Genomic DNA, 21566 nt, shown 5'->3' with positions numbered 1-21566 from the left:
GGCTATCTGTACTGGTAGTTGATTTTTTGAACCCACGTATAGGATTTTACATTTATCTTTATCACATTTGATCATACTAGATTCAGCCTTATTGGGTGTTCACCTATAAACATCTTTTAGGGATCTGGACTGCTGTCTAAGGCATTAGCTATTTCTCTCAACAACTTGCCCTCTGTAAATTTTATAATTATGCCATCTCTGCCTTCATCTAATTCACGAGGGAAATATAGGAAAGAATGAGATAGTGAATATAAACCACCTTGTAAATTGTGAAGTGCTTATCAAATGTCAGCTATGATTATTATTTTTTAACATCAGTAATAATAAGAAAATCCCTCAATGTGCATTTACATTGAACAGATAACAAGCTATAAGTGTAAACAAAGTTACTGAATTAATTTGTTATTTTACAAGTCACATAGAATTATTTTAGATGTAAAAACTATTTGAAAATCATTTGCAAGGATGTATTTATAGCTTTTTGTTTTCTGAATCTTGGGTAGAAACTTTAATGTTGTAGAAAATGTGAACTATGTCTCATTAAGTTTTCAACCTTACAGTGCCTTGAGAGTGGCAGTAAAATAGATTCCCAAAGAATTATGTAATATTGCTTCCTTCAGCGTTTCACTGTCTTTCAGGCTTATCGATGAATTCTAAATATTAGGGGGAGTGTATAATATATGTAGAGGAAGCTCCATTCAAGGAAGCAGCTTGATAATCTTTAGTCCCCTTCAAGGCTCAGCTCAAAATATACTTTCAAGAGGCTTTCCATGATTTTTTCCAATTTTTAATGTTTCCCCTTCTCCCATTTCTTTGCATTTATTTTGTACATATCTTGTATTTACTTATCTGTGAACATGTTTTATTCACCCCCAGAATAATGTAAACTTTTTGAGGGCAGGGATCATCATTTCCCTTTAGTTTTTATATCCCTGGTGCCTAGCTAGCTCATAATAGGCACTTAACAAATGCTTATTGATTAATAGATTGAATGATTTATTGCAATTGTACTTTTAAATGGAGGTGTTTTTAAGTGGATTAGGTATTTTTTCCAACACTTTTGTGCCCACACCCACGCATTTAAATATTTAAAATATATTAAGTAAGAGTGAAGTCTTCAGCTATGTAATCCTGGGCTGTAATCTCACTTGTCAAAGAGTAAAGAATTTGATCATTTTTTTTTATATGCAAGAAAATTTATGGCTGATGAGAGAAATTAGTCTGGAGGTGGTTCTCTTTCCTTCAGAACCTAAAGTTCATTTTATTTTGTTTTTTCTAGCTGTATGAAGACTCAGGTTGTAAAGCACTTATGCCATAGGACTCAATATAACTTATTTTGGCTAGCTTAAATTTTTTTTTCTATTTCCCATTTTGTTGTGTGTGTAGAGGTAACATTCTTCATTCATAGTCATTTTGCTCCTAAAATGTGTTGTATTATTGAGCAAAGAGATTTAACCCAGTATCAGTATATGGTCCAGTTTGGAGATAAAAGGTGGCAAAGAGACAAAATAATGATGTTTTGTACTTTTTAGTATAGTCTCTGCTCTTTATTTTTATTTATGGTTGTTTGTGTTCATGTATCATTATTAGGTAGCATGACAATTAGAGTGCTAGGAGTCAGAAAGAACTGAGTTAAAATTCTTCTGAATGTGATTATCGGTCAATCATTTAACTTTTCTGAGCCTCAGTTTCCCCATTTGTAAAATGTAGATGATAATTCCCTTTGTACCTTATAGATTATTGTGAGACTCAAAAGAGATAATGTGTATGTAAATTGATTTGGAATCCTTTAAGTGCCATACATATGTTTGTGGCTTCTCACGAGCATCCCACGTAACACCCAGAAAATTGCCCATGGTAGATACTCAGTGAATATTTGTTGTGAACAAAGGGCACCTGAAGGGATTTTTCTGGCTTTAGGGAGCATGTCTGGATGAGATGCTTACTAAGTGACTGCTCTTTGGCCATGCAGCCTGAAGTGTGGCTTGCTCAATGGGTGTAGGGGAAGTAGGAACACTTTTTTTTTTAGCATAGTGATTGTTTTCACATGCCCCTCTAAAGTAGAATGGTGTTTTGATGAAGTTGACCATCAGAAAGTTAATGTTCAGGTCTCAGCTCCATAACTCAGTCCATGACCTTAGACAGGTCACTTTAAGCCAAGGGAATTGTAACCTGGGGTCAGTGAACTTTTTAAAAAAAATAGTTTGATAACTATATTTCAGTATAATTGGTTTCTTCGTGGTGTAGTGGTACACACTTGTGATTCCTTTCTAATGGGGAAGCCTTGAATGGCGGATCACTTGAGTTCAGGACTTCTCAGCTGCAGTTGGCTAAGCTGACTGACTAGATGTTCCCACTAGATCTGGCACTGATATGGTGAACCTCCAAGACTGGGATGCCACTACTGGCCCAGGTTGGAAATACCACACCAAATCTTCTGTACTGATCAGCAGTAGAAGCAGACCCAAGAGTGGCCATTAAAATTCCAGCCTGAATGAGAGAAGGAGATCTAATCTCAGAACAAAAATGACAACAACAAACAACAATGTCACTATCTATCTATCTATCTATCTATCTATCTATCTATCTATCTACACATCTACACATATATACATGTATACATATACACACATTATGAAAGGAAACAATATGTATTCATATATGATGTTAATATATTAAGACAATATGTTATGTATCTACGTAATATATTAATATATAACATATATAGCTAATTATACATATTACATATTTGGTTTCCTTTGTATTCCTATGTATTTTATATGATTCATTTAAAAATGTTATTGTTAAAAAGGCTCCATAGGCTTCACTAGACTGTCAGAAGTGCCCATGACACAAAAAAAGCAAACTCATGATTTAGGCACTCTAAGCCTCAGTTTCCTCATTTGTCAAATGGGGATGACAACAGCTGTTCTGTCTATTTCAGAGTTGTTATGATGACCAAATGAGATAATCTATAAGAATCTATCTAAATTGTAAAGTATTATGTGAACATTATTGCATCATTTTGTGTGACGATTTAGATATTATTCATCCCTTCCCCCTCTCATCTGGTAGGGAAAAAAGAGGGCCAAGGAATAAGGTCATCTCCTCTTTGTTTCTCCATTTATTCCTAGGACTCCCCTGTGCCAGGGTAGAAAATTGAAACATTATTTTTAAGAAAATAATTAGAAATCATCTATGATGTCAGAAAAATCATTAGATACGAATCAATTCCTAGTTGTATACGATTTCATGTTACATAAGAATATTTGCTCAGTAACTATAGTACTCCGAAGCATAGAACTTGGCATGGTTTTAGAAAGTAAAATTCTCTATCATTATAAATGTTAATGTTCCTAGTGGAAAGTTGAAAGTGATAATGAGAAAAAATCTATTTTTAATAGCTAAAACTTAATGAGAATCATATTTTCCTGTGTGTGTTAATTTTGATGATTTAGTAGCATATAAGTTAAATGAAAAAGATCTGAATTAAATTAAAATATGTTGTTTTCTTTCCAAGATATTCTGGAGTGTGTACAATAATATTCCTCCTGTGACTAACCTGCCTCTAAGATGTAGTTATCATTTAATGAGGGGAGAGAGACGACCTCTCTGGTAAGTAACTCTCATGTAATTTCAGGTTAAAAGTGGGAGGGAAACCACAGTGAAGCAAATAGATTTGTACTGACTTGGAATATAACTATGGCTCTCTACCACTTAAGTCTGAAAATAATTCTTTTTATGAGTTCGTAGTGAAAGACAAACATGCCCACCTAGGTCATCTAAGGCCTTCAGACCTTAGGTTTTTCAGCATTTTCTCTTTAATGTTTTGCTTCATTGTCATAAAAACCAAATATTTGTATTATTAAGCTCTTACATTTTAGTGTCTTGTAGTTCTTTAATATTTTAATATTGATAACTATATTTTAATGTAGTTAGTTTCCTTTATAATCTTGTTATTTTGTGCATTTAAAAATATTATTCTGAGAATGGGTCCATAGGCCTCACTGACTGCCTGTGGTCCACAACAGGGAAAAGACTTTGTTTTTGACAGTTTGGGTTAGATATGGTCCCTGGACTAAAGGAACTTATGGTCTCATGGAGAGACAAGGTAGAGTATATGTTTTAAATAAAAAATAGACCTCAGATGAACTTAAAATATAATATAGAATAATATAAATATCTGTGAGATTACTAATGTTATCTGAGAGAAGGAACAATTAGCAATCGTAGATTTAGATCTGAGAGGGACCTCAGAGATCATCAAGTGTCCTCTCCCACCCCCTGCCATTTTAGAGATAAGAAAACTGAGACCTAGAAATGTTGCTCAGTGGGGCAGCTAGGTGGTGCAGTGGAAAGATCACCGGCCCTAGATTCAGGAGGACCTGAGTTCAGAAGTGACCTCAGAAACATAACACTTACTAGCTGTGTGACCCTGGACAGGTCACTTAACCCCATTGCCTAACCCCCTCCCTCAAAAAAAAAATAGAAATGTTGCTCAAGATCACACAGATAATAAGTGTCACAGTCAGGCCTCAAACATAGGTCCTCAGACTCCAAATCTGGCAGTTTCCAATGTGCCTACCCTCTTCTTTTTATCTACTACCAGACTCCCACACAATCTAGTGTTTTTTCCTTCCATTGCCACCTTTAGGATCACATACCCAAACCTCCTGTCAGCCTCATTGTCCTGAAAGGTAGCAGGATTTTTCTCAATCTCAGTTCAGGAAGTATTTATTAAGTACCTATTATGTTCTGAGCACTGTGCTAGAAGCTGGGAATCCAAAGACAGAAGATTAGAATCTATGATCCTTCCTCTTTTCTCTTCCTTCCAACTATTTTAAAAGTCATTTACTTCTTTTTGTGTTTATGAATCCTTTTGCAGAATAATGTTTTTTTTGAGTGCATAAAATAAAATGCATAGGATTACAAAAGAAAACATTTTATTTAAATTCAGTGTCAAACTATTAAAAAAAAACTTCATAGATCTCAGATTGAGAACCCCTTATCTATTCCCATCAATTTCTCTTGCCCATGGAGGAAGTGAAATAAAGATTTTAAAGGAAGATTCTTTTATTTTGTTTCTTTTCCAAGGCTGTTGAAGTCCATTGTTATATTTATTTTTGCCTTTGATATTTATTTTTGCCTTTGTCCTGTCCTCTCCACTAAAGTCATACTCAATAACTACCTTGTTAAAATGAACATAGTCTTTGAAAATACAAATTTAAATAAAATAAATCTAGTAGAGTCTTTTTAAAATAACAAAACATATATGATAAATTTGTGGTTTCGTACAAAGTCTTTTTTGTGGTTCACTGAACATTGGAATATTTGTTTGATGATTGTAAAGTTCAAAATAAAAAAAGAAAATTTTAAAAAGTCTTCCTTGGATGTTTCCTTTCGGTAGGAAGGAATGTGATGGGCATAAGTGGAGGGAATGGAGAGATTAGAGGAGCATCCGTTCTGAAGAAATCACAGAGAGTTTGATGTAATGAAGCATGCACATATGTGCATACACACACATACACATACATACATGCCTTAGACACACAGTCACTTAATCCATGCATCCACTTTTTCAACCTTTTTTTGTCTTCAACTTAGGGAAGAAGAAAGCAACGCAAAGGGTGGCGTGTGGAAAATGAAAGTCCCCAAGGAAAGCACGGTATGTCTGTACCACAGCCTTTCTGGAAATGACTCAGCTGGGCTTTTGTTTATTGTGTTAGCAGACAGATTTGTGCTTTCCAGAGTAGGCTAGCATGGTTGACTTTGAGTAGGATGTAATGATGAAAAACCCTGAGTTATTCTCTTAGCCTTTTCTCTGCCCTACTTTCCCACCTTGGGAAATCATTTCTCTTCCTCTATAAAGCAGCAGTAGCTATGCTGACTTACAAAACAGCTTGCAAAACTCAAGGCTGGGCAGGCTGGCATAAAAGGTAATTATTGCTAAGAAAATTATTTCTCTCACTTTTCTCAAGTTCCCATATTTTATCCAACTGGCAATATTAAGATGGTTTTACTCCCAGGTTGGCCAAAATTATACTAAATTCCATCCTATTGCTGGAGCCTAAAGACCTAACCAGTGAATCTCTTGAACTCTAGAGATTTATAATAACTCCAAAGAACCTTTCTTTTACGTGGCTGTTACATTTTCACATGTCCCTGTATAGCAGAATTGTGTTTTGATTCAGTTGAGCATCACGAAGTTAATGTTCAGGTCTCAGCTTCATCACTCAGTCCATGCCCTTCTTAGACAGGTCACTTTAAGCCAAGGGATTCTTAACCTGGGGTCAGTGAAATTTTTTAAATAGTTTGATAACTGTATCTCAGTCTGAAATTGGTTTCTACTTGGTGTGGTTGTGCATACTTGTAATCTCTTCCTAATGGGGAAGTCACAGAGAGTTTGATGTAATGAAGCATGAGCATATGTGCATATGCACACACATTGCATTAAGGACTTCTCAGCTACAATAGGCTAAACTGACTAGGTGTCTGCACTAAGTCTGGCATTAATATGGTGAGCCTCCAAGACTGAGGAGCCACTAGGCTGCCCACAGAAGGGTGAACTGGCCTCACCTCAGGATGCTGCTAGGACATAAGGCTTGAAGTATTGCTATTTAAGGGCTCCAGGGTGATGCTGGGCCTTGCCTCTGATGGCCAAGACCTTCCTTGTATCAAATGAAGTAGAAGTGCCACCTAAGAGATGTGGAGTTGTCTGCTGTGGTGGGAGCATTCAAAAGCATGGCCATAGATGTCTACAACAGACTCCTTGAGAGTTAAAAAGAAGTATCTCCACATGGGCCTTTATTCATTGTATTGAATGAAAACGAACGTTAAAATGTTATCTTAAGACTTAAACAAACCAAGAAGAGCCCTTGATAAGAGATAAAAGAAATAAAACTAACAGGCTCACCTTTCTATTGTTTCTTTCATGTATGTATGCTCAAAAGATCTGAAAACCCTCCAGGGACCCATATGTCTGAGTTGTATAGAACCAGATTTATTTGTTAAAGGTGCAAACTATTAGTCAAGATACATTCTTCCAAGTTTTGACTGTTACTTGGCATATGTATTAAAAAGAAAAAAAATGTTAGGGAAGCAAATAACAAACTACATAAGGCTTAGTAAGCAGAGAGAGAAGGGGGGAGAAGAGAATAGAGGGAGGGAGAAATATTTATTTTTCAAGTTTTATTTTTTATTTGCTCAAACTTATTAGTAATTGAGTTTTAAAAGAAACTCTCATGTCAACCTCATTTGAAAGGAATTTTTTATTCATTCCTTATCTTCATCCTGAAATACTCAAAAATGTTAAAAGATCGTATACAAAATCCTCAAGTCCATTGTTTCTGATTTGTTTTTGAAAAGTATTCGTTGGCTTGAACAGTATGAACAAATGTCCTGTTTGCTGCTGCATCCCCTTTTGGCTTTTTACTTCTGTGGATTCTTTGGATTGTGTTAATGTTGTTTATATTGTCATTGCTACTGTATCAATTGTTGTTCTCATTTAGCTTTCTTCACCCTGCATCCCTTGTACATTTGCCCGTATTTCCTTGTAGACTTTATATTTGCAGTTACCTGTGGTGTAATAGTATTCATTTATGGTCATAGTTCATTTTTTCTGCCATTACCTAATCATATACTCAGATTATTTACATTTTTTTTGCTATTATATAGAAGGCTGTTGTGAATTTTTTTGGGGGGGAGGATCTGGATGGCTTTCTCTCTCTCCCCTTCCAACCCCCCATTCGATAACATCCTTAAAGTATTCATAATGACTTTTGTGATGACTTGTTACCTCAGTCATCAAGTTCATTTCTCTCACCCAGTTAACAGGTAGCTGAGCCCATATTTGAACCTGGTCCTCAGACTTCAGATCCACATTTATTCTGCTGACCCATGTGTATAGTTTTAATAGCAGAATTACCAAGCTCCTTCTTTTTAGAGGGCCCAGTTGACAACAGTCACCAACAGTAATGATTTTTGTTTCATTATTACACCAGGACCTTTTCTCCAAGTAGCCAGGACCTTCCACAATTCTTAATTAACAAATAGTAATGTTGTACTCAATTTCCCTCAAAGGCAAGTGTAGCAGAAACTATGAAATCAAAAGGATAATTAATTTTTACTGATCTTAGCTTCTACCTCCCTAATCAATAGTGCTGTGTAGAGTCACTACCAAGAGACAAATTAGAAAAAGAGTAAAAGGTCTTTCCACAAAAAAAAAAAAAAAATCCTTGGTAGTAAATAAAGGAGAATGAGAGTGGGAGAGAGCAAGGTGGGAAAAAAAGTAGACAAGGTACAGTGACAACAGAGGAGGAACATGAGGAGTGAAAGGAAACAAATTTGGCAGTGACATCATTCCACAGTGATTCACATTCAACTGGACTTATTGGACAGATGCCAAGGTCTCCATCTCTTCTGCCTCAAGGGGCACAGTTATAACACTACAAGAAACATAGTGAAGTACTTTTCAGGTAAAATCATAAAGGTGCCTTTCAGTTCAATGATAATTTACAAAATGGACTCTAGTTTTAACTTTGAAAGGTTTGAAGTAGCATTAAATCCTCTGTTGACATTTAAAGCCCTTCACAACCTGACCCAGTTTTACCTTGCCAGTCTTCTTCTTAAACTTTGTTCCCTTCTATGCACTCTGATCCAGCTTCATTGCCCTGTTGCTATTCTTCATACAAGATACTCCATTTCCTTCCTCTGTGCATTTGCGTTGGCATGCCTAGAATGCTCGCCCTCTTCACTTCCCACTCCTAGCTTCCCTAGCTTTTTTCAAGACTCTTACCATATCTCATCTTCTGTAGAAGGCCTTTCGTATTTCCTCATCTCCCTCTCCCCCAACCCTGAACTGATACCTTTCCTCTGAAATTACTTTCCATTTACATTGTATACATCTTATAGTTATGGTTACTTGCTTGTTGACACTCCTCCCCCATTAGAATGTGAGCTTCTTGAGAACAGGGAACAAGTTTTTTCCTCTTTCTTTGTGTCCTCAGTACTTTGCACTGTGCCTGAAACATAGTAAGTACTTAATAAATGATTTTTAACTGACGGTCTGAATGATTGAGTCTTCATTACTAAGAATTAAACCCAATAGATTAGCTTTGCAAATCAATGCAAAAAGTTTACCAGCTCACAAAAAAATTTTAGCTTTCCCCCCAACAATAACTTATTTACTACTGTGATATTTCAAGATTATGACAGTTTTAACAAAGGATACAAAAACAGTTAAAATAATTCCCTCTGTTCCTTGGGGGTCTTTTGTGAAGTTTAAATGTTTTTAACATTTTAAAAAAATTGTCCAGTGCAAAGAAATTCTTGTAGTTTCACAGACCTAAAATATGCAAGCTGATTTATTTCTTTCACAGTCATGTTTTGATACTTTTGAAATTAATCCAGCAATGAAATTATTTGCATACATGAAAGATGTATGTTTGAGGGTTCTTTTATTTAAGAAAGAGCAGGAAAACTTCTAATATACACTATATATACATGTATGTATATGTGTGTTTATTATATATATGTATAAAATACACACACATATAATGTATTTATACATCTATATACATTCTGGCTAATGAAAAGGGAAATTTAATCTCTCCTAATATGAGTGTCACTGACTTTAAAAGCTTTTTTTTATTTTTCTGAACATTGTTAATGCCTTTAATAGAAATATGTTTTCTTTAGTCTTCAAATCTCTTTGCCTCAGTTTACCACAGCTCATTATGATTTTCCCTGTTACAAAATTGCCAGTGTTATATAATAACCTCCTCTAGGCTCTCCCCTCTACAGTTCTCCATACAGCTGTCAAAGTAAAACATGATTCCTCTACTCAGAAACATTCAGTGTTGTTTTTCCCATTGCCTACTGAACAAAATAAAAACTCCTTAGCTTGACATTCAAAGCTTCCACAACCTTTATCTCCCACTACTCCTTCTTGAACTCAAATCAATCTATCAATTGAAAAGCATATATAAAACACCTACTATGTGCCAGGCACTGTGCTAATCAATGGGTTTATAAAGACAAAAATTAAGTAGCTTCTGCCTCAAAGCAGCTTAACTTATTCGTTGTTCCCAGGTCTTTTCTTGTTCTCTCCCTCCCTTATGTCTTTGCACATGTCATCCCTAATTCCTGGAATCAACCCTTCCCTACATCTCTGCCTGTTGAAATACTGCTCTATTTTTCAAGGTTTGGCTCAGATACCATCCAGTTCCAAGCATTCCTTGGTACTACCTTCTAGACATGATCCTTTTCTGAATCTCTCACATATTGTTCAACTCCTCCTTCAAACTTAATTAAACCTAAACTTACATTATAGTTATTTGTATGTATGTCAATTTCTTACTGTGTCATCCTAATTGTTGCCTCCCAAGGGTAGGAAGAGTATCTTGCTTCATCTTTGTATCCCTAGTGCCCTTGCCCAGCATTGGAAGGGACTTAATAAATGTTTGTTGAGTTGTTAAGTTATTGAATGTTTTTCCTGGCTGATTTGGGGATGTCTGAATTTTTCAAGTGAACTTGAAAAACTAATGTTTCCTTATAGAAGAGCAACTGACTGGGGTCTTAAAATTCACTATCTGAAAATGTGTGTATATATTTCTCTTCCATGTTAGCCCACAGTTTGGAAAGAGTTGTTATTAGCAACTATCGGGGAACAGTTTACAGATTGTTCTACAGCAGGTAAAAACAAAAAATCATGGCTTAAACTGCATGTGTATGTACCTAGTGCTTGGCTTTGTGTTTATTCCTTGGCAGAAATTTTTTTTGTATGTGTGTGTGTGTATGTGTGTGTGTGTGGCTTTTTAATATGATGTTGTTTAGAAGCTGTTTACTTTGTTACTATGTAGTTGGCTTAAATTTTTTTTTTGCATGTAACAGGTTTTTAGTACTATTTTTTTTTTTGTAGTCTACTGAAAGGTCAGAAGTGAGAGAGAATTTGTTTTTTAGTCTTTTAACTCTTATGTGTCCAAATTCTAGAGCTCCACATAGACATTCTATTGCTTTCCATGGGCTGTCTGGCTACCTTAGCAGTTGAATGGATAAGTAAGATTTTAATCAAATTAGTGGTTAACCATCCAAGTTTTCCATAAAATGTAATGAATATATTTCATACTGCACAATTAAGAAATGACTAGAAACTTAAGCAGTAAACATATATGAAAAAACTTTGTTAAATGTCAAATTATAAAAAAAAAACTGACAGGTAAAATCTATATACATATATACAATCAATATCTGTCTTAGAATATAAAATATAGCACTTAATAATTTGCTTCATTTTAATTATTTTCTAGTGTTTTTTTAAATCAGTCATAGTGATTTGTCTACAGTCAATAGGAAACAGAAAGAAAAATTAAAATCCACGGAGCTATTAACCTGAACAAAATTGTTTTCATTTTCCTTGTCTTAATTTTGTTTTTCAATGGGAAAGTGAAAAATAAGAGCTAGTGGTATCTTGTGAAGTGAGTGGGAAAGTGGACCCATTCTGTTAGGTCTCTCACATTCTTTGCCCTCTTGTATTGTCCTGGAGAAGCAGTACAAAGCTCTCATTTCCACACCACAACTCAGGCTGCAGAGTGCGCTGGGCTCACTCTCAACTTCTCTCTCTGTGCTGCTCTGCACATATCCCATCTGGCCCAATCTCAATTGTTCCATAGGTGATGATAAGCTCAAAACTTTCTGAACCTTGCTAGCCCATTTTTTAATGCTGAATGGATTTCCCAAAGTTCTGAAGAATGACTGATCATTATTTAACTAAGCACACAAAAAAGGAGAACATTGAAGTTCATTTTGATTCTTCTTTGGGTGTCTCATTCAGACAGATTCTGGGTAAGTGTAAATCAACAAGTGTTTTCCACCATTTGGCCTTTAAAGAAAAGCCCAGCTCTCTTGAAAAATTATTTTGATAAAGTAAAGAGTTTGTGGCTTTTACAGAGCATTCCCTCAAAAAGGAGGTTAGAAACCACCCATGTCCAAGCTGTTTTTAGCTACAACCAAATAAATGATTAAGGTCTTTTAATTTTATTGGTACACTTACCACTTACACTTCAGCTTAGCTACTTTAGAGATGAATTGGTTTAAAATGGAACAATTGGCTTAACAGTAAAGAAACTTTCTGCATTAGCAAGGAGTAGTAACTTGGCTAAATGTTGCTAAAAATATGACTCATGCGTAATTACAAACATGTGAATCCCTTTGAGAAGCAGTTTTTGGTATGAATTATTTCTGTTTCAGGTACTAGGAAAGATGAACTAAGTAAAAATAGCTGACCAGCTTAAGTAAATAATATCTATGGTTACACAACTGTCTCTGGAAATAACACACATTTTATTAGGGTCATGTTCATGCTGGTTAATTCCATATATGAATATAATGTAGGTTTGCTGGATAGCCAGAAGTGCCCTTCCATATAATTTGCTTTGTTCTTGATGTATAATTTTTGGTGCCCACATCTTAAATTTATGGAAGTGATGTGCTGGGCAAGTAAGACTCTCTTCTTTCTCTCTCTCTCTCTCTCTCTCTCTCTCTCTCTCTCTCTCTCCCCCCCTCTCTCCCCCCCCTTTTCCCTCTCCCTCCTTCCCTCCCTCTCCCCTCTTCTCTCTCCTCACTCTCTTTCTCCCTCTCTCTCTCTCTCTCTCTCTCTCTCCATATATATATATATATACATATACATATATATACACACACATATGCATATATGTATGGGTGTGTATTCTCTAGACAATTAAATTTAACTGCAAACTGAAAAACTGTCAGCCCATTGTTTCTGTTTTTAACAAAATCAGTACAGTTTACATAAACAATTTCATCTATTGTAAATAAATGTATTATTAAAATAACTTGAAAAGAGGATTGTTCACCCCCTTAGGTGATAGTTGATTTATTATTACTACAACATAAAAAAAATCCTGTCTCTAAATAAAAGTTGTTAGAATAACAGAATATCAGAGCTGGAAGAGCCTTAGAATCCATCTAATTTAGGCTAAGGCTTCTTGATCTTTTTTTGTATCACTTTTGGTGAAGTCTGTGGACCCTTTCTCAGAGTCTTCTTTTCATATGCATAAAATAAAATATATAGGATTACAAAGTAAGCCAATTATATTAACATACATACATATATATACATACACATACATACATACATGTATGTGTGTGTGTGTGTGTGTGTGTGTGTGATCCAATACCCTGAAATCTATTCATGGACTTCACGTTTAGAACCCCTGATATAATCCAACCTGTATTCTACAAAATTCTCAACATGTATCACAAAATGGTAAATCTGGAAGGGACCTTAAAGATCATTGAGTCCAACCCCCTCAGTTTTTTTTTTTTCAAATGAAGGCACTGAGGCTAGGGAAGTGAAGTGCTTTTCCACTTAATACATTCCCTGACATATAGTAAATATTTTATTCCTTCCTTCTTCCCAAGGTCATATAGCTAGTAGCTTGGGGTAAAACTAGAATCTAGGTTTTCTAGCCATAAGCTCAGCTTTCTTTCTGCTATGCAATTGAAGCACCTTTTATTAGGCTCAAATTATTTTTTTAAAATAAAGCAATATAGTGAAATTTTTAAAAGAAAATTTAAGAACAAGACTCATCACAATTTAAATTGTGTCTGATTATACAAATGAATTTAACTTCAAAAGAAAGCAGGATAAACTTACTAAAAACACATTTGCAAAACAAATCAGGCAAGATAATGTATGACTTCATTTTCTAAATTTGTTGATGCTGTGTATTTCACTTTACTAACTGAATGTCAAGTTTTGTGATGCTGTTTATAGCACAACCTATTTGTCTTACTGTAATGAAAATATGAAACCAGAGATATTATTTGAGACTGCCACCACAACATGGGAATAGATACCCTCAAACATTCCTTTGAACTCTAATATTTTCTGTTTGAATCTACAAAAATGGAACAAGTAAACATTATAATAATTACAATGACACCTCATCCAGTGGTCATTGAATTAGCCCCCACAACCATCCATAACACTGTCAAGGACTGAAGAGTAAGAAAAAAATGTCCCAGCAGGTCATAGGATCATAAATCAGGAAGGGACTTGAAAGGCCATGTAGTCAATTCCTGCACCCCAATTTTTCCAGGAGATTAAGTGACTGCTGAGGTCACACAGTAAGCATAAAGCATTTGGATTTGAACCCAAATCTCCTTGTGTTAACACTAACAATGTATTTAGCCTTCTTTTAGACACTATTCTAACAAGTTTGATTACCTGTTTTCCCAACAAATCCCAAGTTAAACATGGCTATGTTGGGTAGAAGCTGTTACAAACAAGCATAGGGACATCAGCAAGAAAGGAAAATTGATAGCCTGAGAGTAAAGAAGGTGAGAGAAAGACTTAGAAGTTGACATCAGGACCCAGAAATTGGGAAAAAAATAATATATAGTCAAACAGATATGTATACATCTCCATAGCTCGTGAGAGTTTCATTATAGCAACTACTGTCCATAGTGATGATCTGTAGTCATCAAGAAGTGATTAATTTCATTATATTCTGTTTAAGATGTCAGGGAAATATGTGATAAATGTAGAAATACTTCCACTAAAATCAATTTAATAATAATGATTTTTAAAGCTTTGATGCTTAAAACAATGTTTTTCAGTTATTCGGAGCCCCAGAGTCCATGACAGTGCTGCTATAAAATCACTTGTTTGCTAGCTTTTTGCTGATTATAAAATATAATTAATCCTTAGAGCATATTCCTTTTAGTTTTATCCATAATTTATAAAAAAAAATGTTATATTCTGAAGTTCATTGTAGATTGACTCAAAAGATTAACTCATTTCCCCCTTGATCCTGTCTGTCCTTCATGCAGATGATGATGTAATAGGGGTTAGTGTGAGTGTTCGTGATCGAGAAGATGTTGTTCAAGTCTGGAATGTGAATGCCTCTTTAGCAAGTGAAGCAACAGTCTTAGAAAAGATCTACGAACTCTTGCCACACATATCTTTCAAAGCAGTATTTTACAAACGTAAGTACTTTGGTTCCAATTATCTCCTTCTAGGTCATTCTATGGTTTACTTCTAAAAATAGAAAATATATTGTTAAGAAGGAAAAACAGAATCACTTGAAATTCCTATGTGTTTAAAAAATATTCTGCATAATTCAGACCAGATTTTATTCCCTCCTAACTGTGTCGGTCAGAAACAAAGGTACATAAAATATTTGTTATTTTTAAAAATTAAGTCTAATCTTGTATATATCATACTCAGGAGTGATTGCATTAGATTCAAGACAAAAATTTTAAAGGCTATTATAGGAGCAGATGGGGGTAGATCTTTAGTCATTCTTAAACAAGAATTTATAAAATATAACGTCAACATTATAAGGTGAGGCTAGTTCTAGATATAAAGATGGTTGTATATTATAGTGAAATGCTAATCATTCCTCATTATCCATGATTTTAAATACACAAACTAAAAATACATTTATTCATCTACTGTGGTAAAATGATAGCAACCAAAGTATAACTACATGTATGGATTGACCCAGAATTTCCATTTGAATTTGTATCCATTGCTTATGTGTCGTTTCAAAGTTATCTCTCTTAGAAAGGAAACAGCTTTGTACATCCTGTTAAACAAGTGTCTGCAAATGCTGGATTATAGTTTTAATGATAAATTGGAGACTAGAATTGCCGCTTATTTATCTACTGAGCATTCCACAGGTGCCTAGTATGTATAAGGCACAAACCATTTTAAGTTTTTTTGAAATATTTGAAATGTTTCAAATCTATAAACTTTCATAATAAATATGTCCTTCTCCTGCTCTTCTCTCAGTTCCACTGCCAAAAGGTGGGGAGGGCTTAAAAATGGGAAAGGATCATTTATGTTTCAAGATTGGCTGACTGTAATTGAAGATATTGAATAGCGCCTTCTGTGGAAATAAGAGGCATGAACATCAGACTGTTCAGGTCCTAAAGAATAAGACTAGCTCATAGCTACAGTTAAATACAATGTGCTGAGTTTCTTCATTTTAAATGAAGATGAGAAACAAAAAGGAGGTGAAGCAGCCATACAAAGAGTATTCCTTAGACTTGGAGTGGGGGAATGGTAACTGTGTGCATGTCCAGTTTGTGCTTTAGATACTATAAAACGACGTTGTCAAAAAAAGAAAAAGAAAAGAGAAATAATTTAAAGTTTATTTTTTAATGTTATTGCCAATATCAATTTTTTTTTAAATTTCATGACAAACTACTATAACAACACTCTTGAGATCAGAGTTGTTTTGTTTTTCTTGATGGAATGGGATAGACTTTTTTTTCCCGTTCATTTAGATACTGCTGCCTGGATCAAACCTTACAACATGAAGAGATGGGTAGTGTGGTATAGAAAGGTAAAGAGAGGTAAAGCAATGAAGATTCCTTGCCTGGGAGTCAGGAAACTTGAGTATTAGTCCAGACTCTGCTTTGTGACTATGGACAAGTCATTTAACTTGACTGGAATTCAGTTTCCTGTAGAAGGAGAGTGTTGCATTAAATGACCCCAAAGGTTCTTTTCAGTATTAAAATTCTTTGGTTCTGTGGTTTGGAGTATTCTAGTCAATCTCAGTTGATATAGAATCAGAGAAATTTAAATTGTTCACATTCATTAAATAATTGGATCACAAACTGGTCAGACTAATTTTTGGGTCCACATTAGTGATCTAATAAGATTGACTATGTGGCAGTGTGATTTGCTGCTTAGCAACTAATAATTGTCCTTGCTAGACAAAAACAGAATTGAGTTTATTTTTAGCTAATTTAGTCAAGCTGAATGGCCAAGCTGAGTATAGATGCCACTAAAAATCATGGATAATGACAGGTGTCATTTCTGAGTAGGAAAATCATATTTTAATGGAATATATTAAAATTAAAATATTTCAAATTATCAAGACCTTAATTGTGATAAAATTATTATTGTCCTAATGTTGATCAAAACACCAATAATTCTTCTAACTCTCTCCAAGACAGGCAGTCTTTGTTCAGTAGGATTACATTCTGAGTACCGTGTAATTGTTTTGGAAACATAAGAAATTGCCAGAAATTTTTGTTCACTGAGTGATTTGACATTGACAAATACCTTCAGGATGAACTGAGTAGAGGTGGCTGACTTCATGAATGTAGTTTGTAATGATAATCCCTTTTGTTCTGGGTTCAAGAACTCAAGAATTGACAGATTCTGGGTGGCATGTTAAAAATCACACACACAGAAGTGACCTAATACTCATTCAAGTCAGCCAGTCAGTCAAAATGGGGAAATTATATATGTGTGTGTGTGTGTGTGTGTGTGTGTGTGTGTGTGTGTGTGTGTGTATTCAGTAAGATTTCACTGTTAACTAGGGCAATATCCTACTTTTGTTTCCAGGTCTAAAACTGTTTTTTTAACCATGAAATTCATGTTAGGCAGAAATTATAGATTGTACTGAACTCTTTTGAAGAGTAGAATGAGAAATCTCTTTATGCAAAGTAGGAAGAACATTTCTGTACTATCTTTCCATGCAATTTTACATGTCAGTCAGTCAACAAGCATTTATTAAGCACCTATTACACGATAGATTCTGTACTAGGCCTGCTGTCTATATTGTCCATGTGTAATTTTCAGCTAGAATATTTTTATCACAGTACAGATTTCAGTTAAAACTATTTCATTAGAAGCCCTGACAGGTCTAAGGAGGGTAGGAAGGAAGGAAAAAAAGAATAAAGGAAAGAGGGAGGGAAGGAAAGAAGGAAGGAAGGAAGAAAATGGCTAAATAAACAAAGCTGTGAGAAATGCTCAGTTTTTAAATACAGTATTCATAAAGAATGATAAGTGTGAATAGTTAAGAGAAACCTGGGAAAATTTGCAAGAAATGATGCAGAACCAAAGGAACAGTACAAAAAAATGAAGACAACACTATTGGAGAAGCAACAAAACTCTAGTCAATTACAATTACAACTCTAGTCACTATTTGTGCCATATAGTCAAAGTTAAAGAGCATATCATTCCTTGTAGTTAATTGAAAAAATAATTTAGGAGAGTATACTTTACAAAGTAGGATTTTGTTTGTTGGAGAGTAATTACTGAGTCAAAACAAAATATTTCAGTAAAAAGATAAAAAAAAAAGTAGAGCATTTAACTGAATGTACATAGACATGACATTTGAAATGTTCAAAGTTAGAGTTCTGTATCTGGAGTCTGTGAGGCTTAAAGCCACCCTTAGGAGGATACAGATCTTGGGACGACTCACACTTTTCTACACTAGTTTTTTATGGGTGAACTGTGGTTAAGATTCAAATAAATTTCGAGGGAAAAAGAAGTCAGAATAGTAATAGACATGAGAAGATGTAATGTGTATCATATGTAAGTTGGAAAGGAAAGGGTCAGACTCACCATTTTGCCTCGGCAGTAGTGTAAAGGATACTTTTAGTTTTTAAATGACCAGTTGACAGCTCACCAATCCTAGCTTCCTTCAACTCTCAACTCAAAGCCTACCTTTCTTTTGGAGGTTTTTGCCTATCTCCATCACTTCTAGTGCTTTCCCTCTGAGATTACCTCCAGTTTACATATCTTTTATTTTCATTGTTATTTGTATGTGGTCTCTCTCTTTAGATTGTAAACTCCTTGAAGGCAAGGACTATCTCTGCATTTCTTTGTATTCCCAGTGTTTTGCATTGTGCCTGGCACATTGCAAGCACTTAATAAATTCCTGTTGATTTGACTCAACTCGCTAGTCACCAAGAGCCCTTTAAAGTGTGGAGGCTCCAAAGCATGAGAACCAAAGTCGGTTTGCCCTGATTCTTCACCATACCTTGGTGTGGCTCTGAAATGTTGTTACCTACTTCAGTAAAAGATAACAAAAAATCTACTTGTCTGACCTTGCCATTTAACTTTGGTTTTGAAGCTGCCCTCCAGGACATAAATTTTCTAACCAGACATGTAGCCCAGGAGGAAATACTGTAAACCCTGCTTTAAGTTTTTTTTCACTTAAGAATGTGAAGCCTGTCATCTTTTCACGTTATAGAACACAAATGTAGTCATCCCCCATATCCAACACTGGGACTAATAAGTAGAAGGAAGTCTAAAGATTACCAGTATCATAGATTTTTGTTGTCCCTATAGAGAATGAAGTAGAAGAAAGTTTCAGTGCAAAAATGTATTCACTTTACAAAATGCCATTTGATCGTATTCTGACTGAATAACATAGATATTGTTACTATCTCATGTTGTTTTTTATGTATGTGTTTTAAAACAAGACTGCAGGGTGCATTATCTTAGCTGGGTAATTTTTCTGATATGTTCCATGTGACACATTTTAATTTGTGGGTCTCACTTGGAGCAAGATATTTTCTTCATCATCCTGTCCATTCTTAGTTTCTTGGACATGGAAAAAGAATCAGACAGCATTCCTTTTGTTTCCTTACGCTTTGGTTTTTATTTTAATTACATATCCCAGGAAACAAGTGCGTTAGTGAGCAGTTACTGGGGAAATGGTATTTGAATTTTCAATGACATTTACAAAATAAACTAAGATGCTTGGAAGAGGGTTGTCCCATCCTTTGTTTAAAATTTTCTTTTCCTTTCTTCTTCTTTTTTTCCTGCCCTTTTAGCCCATGAAGAGCATCATGCTTTTGAAGGTGGACGTGGAAAACATTAATTGCACTCTGTACAGAATTCTTTGTCCTTTGCTGATTGGTTTTGGACATGATTTAAGCAGGAGGGAAAGTGGAGAGAAGACTTGCTGAAGCAAGGTGCTGGACATTTTAGATGTGTTTTTCATCCTCGCAGATTGGGCAATTAGTACTCCAAGTTGCTGGTGGCAGAGGACTTGTGTTGACTTCTAACGTGATATTACTTGCTTTGGGTCTTCTAAATTCTTTCTCTGTTCTTTTCATTCTTGTTGTTTTTTCCCCCTCATCCTCTTATTTTCGCTTAATCTAATTATTGTGTTACATAGACCTGTCTCCTTGAGGTACAAGGTTCTGGTTTCTCTTGAAAGGGCAAATAGGCACAGCCCTGACAATGCTGCTCTTCCCGATCATGTTGTCCAGAGAGGAGACTGACTTGGGGAACCAGGCATTTTAATTATTTGTCATGAAACATTCCTATTAATCAAGCTTTTGCTCATTGTCTTTGTTTCAGGAGAAAGGGAAACTGTACTGCATGTTTCTAACATACAAAGTGGTCTGATTTTGCACTGATGAGTACATGCATAGGTTGGGCTGAGGGTTCGGGGTTGGGGTTTTTTTGTTTGTTTTTACACAAAAGGTAAGATCAAGAAATTATTTTTGGTGAATACCATGAGCACATTTTCATATTGATCCACTCTGGAAATATTTTTAACCAGAAGTTCACTTTGGTTTTGTGAAAGCATTACTTAAAAGTGGAAGAGGAGGCTTTCACTTCAGAGGAAACCTGATGCTTCTTATTTAAAAGGGAGGTGATAACGTAATTGCTTAGAATTAAGTTTGCTGCCTTCTGAATTTGGGGTATATGTACCTACTTAAGGTTTTTCAAATCAATCCTAATGCATTTTGCTAAATGGATTCTCATTTCTAGCTTGTCTTCTGTGTATTTTCACATTATTGACAGTACTCAAAGGGAGGCAGTTTTTTCCTCTTTTCATTTAAGAGCAGGAAGTTAATTCTCATTTGCAGTGTGAATATTTACGAAGTTGAACTCTGAGTGCATTTTGTCCATATTAATTATTGGAATTGTTGATATATTTTATTATACTACCAAAGAACTATTGATTTTAGCTGTTTTGTTGTTTTTTTTTTTTGTTTTGGGTTTTTTTTTTAATTTTTTAAATAAGAAACTGCAGAGTAGAAGCAAATATTCATCTCCCTTTCCCCCACTGAATGAGATTAGTGTTTTCACTTGGGAATTGTTCATATTGCACTGATATCCATGTCTTTATTCTAGGAAGTCTCTGCCTACACCTACCTGGAAAAAGCACAAAAATTTTGGTGTGCTTTTTTTTTAAAGTTGTTTCTTTTTGTTGCTTTATTTCAGAACTGTTAGCAAGTAACACAAGGTTATAAATCTTGTGACAGGGCAATGTGTTTAACACCATTGTTTTGCCCGGTATTTCTAACTCCTCTTTGCAAAGTTGAACAGCAAAGATATGACTTAAGATAGTTATCAGAAATATATGTTTATAAATAAATGAAATTTTCCATTTAACATTTTTAGAATTCCAGCTGTATTTATAAATAATAAATTGTGCAGTTCATTTACATTATCAATAATAAAAAAAACTTTCTAAAATTGAGTTGATTCATTGATTTCAAATTGAAATAAAGTGTTACTAGATCTGTTTTTCTGAAGACAAGGATCTGCTTATTTAATAAATTCACTAACATTCAACTTGTTTCTTAATTTTTCATAAAGCAATTATAAATGATTCTTTCCCAAAAGAGCAAGAAATTTATCTTTGGTGTAATTTTCTTCACTAGTAAACTGAATTTGGAGTACTTTTACTTTTAAATATGTGTATCTGTGAAAAATGTTGCATGTAGGTTTTTTAAGTAAAAATAATAATATTAGGCTTAGTTTAATTTTCACTAGT

General features: G+C 34.7%; 1 protein-coding gene across 1 annotated transcript in view; it reads left to right on the top strand.

Moving 5' to 3' along the window:
• EIF4E3 (eukaryotic translation initiation factor 4E family member 3) overlaps window positions 1-21218 on the top strand; it is a 51068-nt gene extending 29850 nt beyond the window's left edge. The window contains exons 3-7 of the mRNA XM_027863938.1: window positions 3521-3615; window positions 5605-5665; window positions 10626-10692; window positions 14854-15009; window positions 19606-21218. Of these exons, the coding sequence (XP_027719739.1) occupies window positions 3521-3615; window positions 5605-5665; window positions 10626-10692; window positions 14854-15009; window positions 19606-19652 (426 nt within the window). The 3' untranslated portion in view covers window positions 19653-21218. The remainder of the gene's footprint in view (window positions 1-3520; window positions 3616-5604; window positions 5666-10625; window positions 10693-14853; window positions 15010-19605) is intronic.
• The last annotated feature ends 348 nt before the right edge of the window (window positions 21219-21566 follow it).

This window comes from Vombatus ursinus, unplaced genomic scaffold (genome assembly GCF_900497805.2).
Source record: "Vombatus ursinus unplaced genomic scaffold, bare-nosed wombat genome assembly UNPS02014773.1, whole genome shotgun sequence".
NCBI lineage: Eukaryota > Metazoa > Chordata > Mammalia > Diprotodontia > Vombatidae > Vombatus > Vombatus ursinus.
Note: the sequence above shows the minus strand (reverse complement) of the source record. Positions and strands in the feature narration are given on the sequence as shown.